The sequence below is a fragment of the Cricetulus griseus genome, chromosome 6 (genome assembly GCF_003668045.3).
Source record: "Cricetulus griseus strain 17A/GY chromosome 6, alternate assembly CriGri-PICRH-1.0, whole genome shotgun sequence".
NCBI classification, from domain to species: Eukaryota; Metazoa; Chordata; class Mammalia; order Rodentia; family Cricetidae; genus Cricetulus; species Cricetulus griseus.
Genome location: NC_048599.1, coordinates 95,484,925 through 95,492,663, shown reverse-complemented (window position 1 = coordinate 95,492,663; position 7,739 = coordinate 95,484,925). Strand labels below are relative to the sequence as shown.

Sequence of the window (7,739 nt, the reverse complement as noted above, 5' to 3'; positions counted from 1 at the left end):
AATAGAGTTAGAAGCTAGATCATATGCTGGCGCCTGTTTCAGGGTGCTTAGCACTGTAAAAGCATGTCATTAAATTCTTTGTAGGTTCCCAATAAAGCTTCTCAGTGTGAAAAGTTAGGTTTCTCTTTTTAAAACTCTTTTGTTGTTATTATAAAAGGTAGGGCTTTTACTTTGTTTTGAGACAGGTTTTTTACTACTAGGCAAAGTGGCCTTGAATTCCTCATGTAGCCCCAGACTGACCTCCAGTTCATAGTTGTTTGGCTTTTGCCTCCTTGTGCTGGGGTTGCAGATGTGAGCCACCACGCTTAAATCTACATTGATTTTGTCTTATTTTGTTAGGTAGAATAGGTTATTGGTAGCTCTTACAAAGAAGTAAAGGTTTCTATTAAATGCTTAAAAAGTAGAAGCTGATGAAGAGTAAGTTTGTCCACTGCATTCAGTATCTTTGATTCTTTGGTACTTTACCTCTGTTTATAAGCTGAGTTACTTATTTAGAACATTCTAGCATTAGAACATTCAGAAAGTTTAGAATAGATATATGTTCATTATCTCTGTCAATGTATTTTTCAAGAATAAATAAAAACTTTAACTCTCTTCTTTCAAGTCAGTGCTCTTATCAATATCATTAGCACCTTATGAAGATGCTTTTCAGCATCGGTGTAAACAGCTTTGGATGTTTTGATATCTGCCTGGGCCATGATATCAAACAATATTATCGCTAGGATGTACAAAGAAGCAAAACCAATTCTCACCATTTTGTACATCAGAAATGAAAAGTCACTGCTGAGGTGGACATTTTTGTTATTAATGCCTTTGTTTTATTTTTCTATAAATAACAACGTTAAATCTAAATATTGGCTTCTATTTGCTTTGACCTTGTTAATCTAGGATAAAGTTGAGAGGAAGTTTTTACAGGAAACGTTACATGGAAAAGCGTATGTACTAAAGACTGGCACTAACGTTAAAAACACATAAGAAATAGGTGAATATTGTGGTTCTACTTAATGGTGCCCATTCACATTTACCTTTATGATGTTCTTGACTGACAACTTTGAAATTTAATAGCACTACATACACCAGCATATGCTGTTTATCTTCCTGGTTACTCTTCAACCTGGTCCAGAAATTTAATCGATTATTTATACATCTTTTTACCTTTAAACACTCAAATAGGAGTAGTTTTACATTTGGAGGTTGCCAGAAAGTACAAGCAATTTCCAAAAGCTTCGAGTCCACTTCTGGCCTCTCTCTAAAGTAGTTTCCATAGTGGACATTTAACAAGCCAACTGTGACAATATAGATAACCTGTCTTCTCCATAATTGGGCCATTGTCCTTCTAACAACTGTGCTCTCCATTTATTTATCTTTTATTTGTAGCCAATCACCTACATGAACCTGATGTTCAAGCTGAAAACTGGTATGTACCTGTGTGGTTCTGCTTCTTCCTAAAAGTGAAAACGGGTTATAGAAAATCAAGTTTTAAAGTGTCTTACTATATTTATAGCAACAATATCTTGGCCAAAGAGAGAAGACTACAGTTTCATCAGAAAGGGAGAAGTATGAATTCTACTGGGTCTGGAAAAAGCAGTGGTACAGTGTCAAGGTGAGTCCTGATCAGGCTGGGATTACATGGTGTTAAGGGGACCTGTCACCTTCCATTGTTCTGGGATTTGATGCTGAGAGTGTGAATCAAAGGGAACCCAAAGTGTTTTCTAACTGTTGCAACTTACAGGAGCTTATTATGTAAAAACCAAGAACACCTGTAACTAAGCAAATAAAAAGCAGTAGCTATGTTTATAACAGTGCTGTCCTCTAGTAATGAGTGACTAAAGCTCTGTGAGCATCCTGAAAGAGAAACTCCATATTGGAGTAACTTCTACTTGGAAACAACCCAAACTCCCTGCTCTGTGAGAGCCTTGAGTAACTCTGGCTTAGAAATCAGCATAAACCTCCTTAATTGGCAGCTTGATATTTAAGGCTAAATTTGTTTTCAGTGTGTTCAACCAATCTTTAAAATGTGTATTAAATCCACTGCGTGGGCCTGTGGAACCAGTTTTCAAATTGCTGTACAAATTACTGTGTCACAGCCTAGGCACTTTTCTTTGAAGCAGATATAAGGTCCTCTTTGTGAGTTCCCTCTCTAATGTTCCTGGTTCCTCAATGAGCCTCAGAAAGCTTGGATTATCACTGGAGTGAGAGGGTATGATAAGTGTTGAACTCCCAGCAGATTGAGAGCACAAGCTTCCCTTTATGTAACCCATATCCCACTCACCTTATTCCTCCCCCTTCCTGAGTGACTATGGGCAGAGAAGAGCTGGAGGCTCCTCCCCTGCTTTCTTCCCCAGTGTGTCTCCTTCATTGCTTCTTCTAAGATAAAAAATGTCTGCCAAGCTTATGTGTCACAGCTGGCTCCTCAGTACCGAAGCTGTACCAACTTCCTGAGATGTTTTCCCTTTTCATCTGTCCTTCAATTCATTCTTTCTTTATCATGCTTGGTCTTTTGGAGCTGAATTGCTTTACTGGAGAATCTCTTAAAAATGACCAAGAAAATAAGGTGAGGAATCCCTTAGAGTGTCTGTTTGTTTGTGGGATTAGGTGTTAGCATTTGCATTTCTGTTTTTCCAACACTAGCACCCTGAGAAAATGCACCTATGTGTCCCTTCTGAGGGATGTATATTCAATGAGTGCACAGGATTGGAAGATGCTGAAAGAAATATTGGAGTAAAGAACAAAATCTAAGAGGAATGAAGAGGGGACTGCGGATTTCCCGACAATGCAATGTAGACTATAAGCACAGTTTACATCTTTGTGTTCGTCTCCATTTGTTGTAGTGTTTCAGAACTGCTGGAGCTTTATGAAGAAGATCCTGAAGAAATTCTGTATAATCTTGGATTTGGACGAGATGAACCAGATATTGCTTCCAAAATCCCTTCCAGATTTTTTAATTCATCATCTTTTGCCAGAGGCATAGACATTAAAGTATTTTTGAGTGCACAAATGCAACGAATGGAAGTAGAGAACCCAAATTATGCTTTGACAAGTAAGAGTTTGATGTTAGTGTATTGTTTTTAAAATTTAACATCTAGGCCAGATGGTCTTTGTTTTAGCACCTGACATTTTAAAAATAAGGTTAATATTAGAATAGCTCTTTTATACACTCTGGATTAATTACTCTATTTATAGAAGTTATTCCATCTCTCCTTCCTCATTAACTCATTACAATTTATTTGCTGAACCTTTTATTTATGTCCAAATTACATTTGTTCTAGAAAGGAAGAAGTAGGGGAGGGGTCTGTTAATTTTAAATGAAAACTCAATCCATTTCAGGTGCTTTTCTGAGCAGTTGGGTCCTTTTTACCTCTGTCCCTGCTTCTTTCTTCTCTGTTAAATAGTGTGTCAAAACAGGATTCCTTCAAGGTTTTCTGGATCAGTATAAAATATATGCCTATGTGTTTTCTTTGGAAGGCATTTGGAAGAGTCTTAATGGAGTCCATGACCAAACAATGAGTCATAACTAGAGGTCAATAGCTAGTTGTCTTATGTTCAGTATTATTATTTTTGTGCTTATTTCTAATTTTTTAAAGTATAAATTCTAATGTTCACAGTAAAAATCTTCCTCCCTATTCTGTGAATGTAGAAATTTAAATGTTCACTTAGGAAAAATATGCTTTCATGATATTTGGATCTAAATTCAGTTACTAGAATTCTAAATAGCATGTGTTTACTGTATGTACTTATAAAAATAGAATTTGTTTACTATATGTACATATAACATAAGCATATAATTTCTTTTTTTCCTTTCCTAGGCCGTTTTCGTCAAATTGAAGTGCTTACTACTGTGGCCAATGCATTTTCTTCTTTATATTCCCAAGTCTCTGGGACACCCCTGCAGAGAATTGGAAGTATGTCTTCAGTGACTTCCACCAAAGAGGCAACAGATTCCCCTCCTCCTCTAACTCGAAGCAACACTGCAAACCGTCTGATGAAAACACTATCCAAACTAAACTTATGTGTTGATAAAACAGAGAAAGGAGAAGGGGGCCCTTCCCCTGCTGGTGAGAAAGGAAAGAGTCTAAGCATTTCACTGGCTGATGACAATGGTGGCAAGAATGATCCCAAGCTGCAGAAAGTTATGAAGAAGAAGGAGTCCTCTTCTATGCTGGCTACAGTTACAGAAGAAGTCTCAGGTAGTTCATCGACCATCACAGACAGTGTTGATGCCGACAGACTTTCTGATGAAGCAGTTGGTAACATTAGCCACAAAATAGAAAGTGAACAAAGCAAAGAAACTCAAAGTCAGGAAAACAAACTGCTCCAGAAGTCTCTTGTCCCAGAGTCTGACTTAGGTTGTGATGTCAACATGTCTAGCCACTGCGAGCTGGAGAGCAGCAGTGAGCTGAGACATACCCATGCGTCCTCAAGTGAAAGAGAGCCCTGTGCACCACTGACAATCCCATTCCTAAGAAATATAATGACGCAGCAGAAAGACTCCTTCGAAATGGAAGAGGTAGGTAAAAGATGCACTGGGACTACCTTTAAAGTAGAGAGCCAGGAAGAAAAGCCCCAGAAAGTGTCTGTGAAATGGAAGGCTGCTAACAGATCCATAACTATGGAATCTCACCCTTGTGTTGACTTCCTGTGTTGTGCTTCACAAACAAGAGTTGGTTGCAGAATGGTGTGCTATGAAGCTCCTCAGTTTAGATTGTCATCTTCCAGGTGACATGTTATCTGCAGCCATTTTTTCCTCAAGCCTAAGATTTTGGTGTCAGAGAGAGCCTAGAGAGTGTATATGCAAACCCAAATCAGTATTGCATTATAGTGAAAATGCAGAAATCAAACAGATGTGTGGTTTATTCTTAAAGGGTCCCGGTGACCACGTTGAGGTTGAAGACAGCTTGTGAACAGATAATGGTGATGGTGTGTGCCTGAGAGTGCGGGCTCTGGAAGGCTGCAGGGTGGGGTTTTGTAAGCCAGATCAACATATGGTGACTTTATTTTACTAATTGACTTTCCTGCCAGTTAGTGTAGAATTTGAATTCAGGAGGGAAAATACTAATGAGGTTCATCTAGAGCTCCTCCTAGACGGTAGGGACTGATGGCTATGTGGTTCAGGGCAGGCACCTGCCCTGTGGGAGGGACTGCTGCTTGGCCTGAGGATACCGCATGGAAATAGCTATCTCATACTACACAGGAAGAAACTTAGGTATAAAGAGTTGTGGCTATGCATAATACAATACACAATTTTCCAATTAAAAATGTAAAAGATTTGCCTTGGTAAATTTGCTCAACTAGCTTTAGAATCACCTTTCCCAGGTAAGGAATGGTGCCCAGAATGTCCTCTTAGCTGAGCTTTATATCAGTCACATTAGAGAATATTCTTTACTTATTTCACAATTTCAGTTGCTGGGTGAGCTGTGTTTTGGTTTGATTTTTGGAATTTTTATGTGTTAATTATGGCTAAAGAGTAAAATGAAAGGGGTAGAAGAAGCTCATTGGAATATTGTACATTTTTCTTGTAGGCTACCTCTTTCTGTAGTTTATCTTTCCATTTCTTAATTACTGAAGAATTGATGCCGTAGTAGAATAAGCATGGAAGAGGATTAGGATGGTTGCTTTACAACCTCCACCTCTGTCCTATTGATTCCTGTGGGATGCTGTTGTGGTCTAACTAGTCCTAACTACTAAGTCTAGTCAAACCCTTCCCTGGGCCCTCCCTTCTGTGCCGAGTAGATCCCACAGCTTCCACACTTGAGCACCGTACTGTAATATACAAACCCTTCCAAAGAATGCGGTAGCTGAAAATTTCATGTTGACTTAGTTTGGACAACAGTAGGTTGGCTGTGTCTTCTTTGTGATGTCTGGGATTTTCAAGAATTCATGAGTTCTAAGCAAAAGTGTAAGGGGAAGTTCTCTGAAAGGGTTCTGATAGCATTCACCGAAGGTCCCTAACACCTGAAAATGGTAGATGCAGTTTGGTGGCAGTTTCCTTTCCTCATAGACCCTTTTCATTTGCTCCCTCTGCTGGCAAAACCAGCTAATGACAAAATGTGAACCTTTTGGTGAAGTGTAAGATTACATAAGTTAAAGGAATATTAGATATTTGGTGTGTGTGTGTGTGTGTGTGTGTGTGTCACTAGGAATGGTGCTGTATGTTTGTAGCATCCAGAGGGCTGAGGCAGGATGACCATGAGTTTGAGGCAAGATGAAGCTTCATAGCAAATTCTAGGCTAGTAGCCTGGTTTACATAATTAAGATATTTTCTCAAATAAATAAACAAATTATTTTGTCAACTTTGTCTGTTGTAAATAGAGGAATTTGAAGGGTAATGAATCCTTGCTTTTTCATATCTATTTAAATATGCATTAAAAACCTAGAATTCTGCTTTTTTTCTTTGGGAACTTTAGAGAAAGCTTATAAAACAATGGATAAAGTAGGGAAATGTGTTGTTTTCATTTCCTCTTAAGCTTAATATCAATCATACTAACAGACAAAGAACAGTCCCCCTGAGGCCGATTCCATCCCCTTCAGAGGAACTTGTACGGCTTCTTTGGGAAACTCCCTTTGGTTGGGATCCGATTCCTGTAGAGACTGCTTTTTCCTGTGTGTGCAGCAAGAAGATACAGGTTAGAGCTCTTTCAGAAAGCCTGCTCTCCAAGCGATCAGTCTCAATGTTACCCACCCTCGGTGGTGTTCTTCGGGCGAGGGAGCCTCATCAGCTGAATCTGGAGGGAGGTAAGGAGTGACAGTAACCAGGACCTAACAGGAAAGATATTTAAATGTGAAGAGTGTTAAACACAAGACAGACTGATACAGGCCTAGGAGAAGTGTCTATTTCATATATTTAGGAAAAGAAAACAATAAAAAAAACCCACAGGCTGTTTTAGTTAAGTCAGCTTGCCTTCTTAAAAAAAAAATTCAGAATGTCCGGAGTATCCAGAAATTCTAAATTCATTCTCATTTTTTGGTTGAGTTATGGGGAGAGGATTTTTCTTAGTGGTTCGAATGGGTAATTTTTGTTGGCTTATTTGAATATAGCATAGTAACTCCAAGGAATTGAACATCAGAAGTCTGAATGGTTCAGTTAAAGTGATCCTACTGAGTGAACAGTTGCTCATGTTTTGTTGATAAGATATGTCTGTATTAGTGTTGGAAGCCCTCCTCTCTGTGCCAGGTGGCCCTCTCATGGTGTTAATGAACTATTTAAATGTAATTTCTACTAGGTGAACACACAATATTTCTTGAGCTTGTAAGGTTACTGTTTCTAATCCTGTCTTTGTACTTTTTATTGGTTTTAGCCAATATAATTTATTACTTTTAGAGTTTATTTTATTTATTCATCTGAATTCAGATGATTCCAAATCAGTCAGGTATTTAAGGAACAGCTTACATTGTTTCCTTGGCCCTCAAAATTTGGCTGTGAATTTTGTTTCTTGAAACAAGGTCTTGCTGTGCAGCCAAAATTGACCCTGAACTCATATTGATTCTCCCTCTTCATCCTCCCAAATATTGGGATTACAGGCATGTACCACCATGCCTATCCCTAACTCTAGTTTCTGAAGATAAGAATATGAATTCTAACAATTGATATCTGTCCTAATGTTCTAAATCCCAAATAGTCACTAAGTTTGTTACTTGCTTTTTTATTAATCTAAAATACCTTAAGTCTTTTTGAAAATTACGTAACAGTGGAAACAGACTGTGTGTTGTGTGTTTTAAAACTTAGCAGTTTTCGTTTCTTT

General features: G+C 38.3%; 1 protein-coding gene across 2 annotated transcripts in view; it reads left to right on the top strand.

Moving 5' to 3' along the window:
- The window catches only part of Itprid2 (ITPR interacting domain containing 2), a 36,867-nt gene that overhangs the window by 5,521 nt on the left and 23,607 nt on the right, over positions 1 to 7,739 (top strand). For both annotated transcript variants that reach the window (XM_027420081.2, XM_027420080.2), the window contains exons 5-8: positions 1,378 to 1,417; positions 1,505 to 1,603; positions 2,832 to 3,040; positions 3,807 to 4,507. In XM_027420081.2, the coding sequence (XP_027275882.1) occupies positions 1,378 to 1,417; positions 1,505 to 1,603; positions 2,832 to 3,040; positions 3,807 to 4,507 (1,049 nt within the window). The remainder of the gene's footprint in view (positions 1 to 1,377; positions 1,418 to 1,504; positions 1,604 to 2,831; positions 3,041 to 3,806; positions 4,508 to 7,739) is intronic.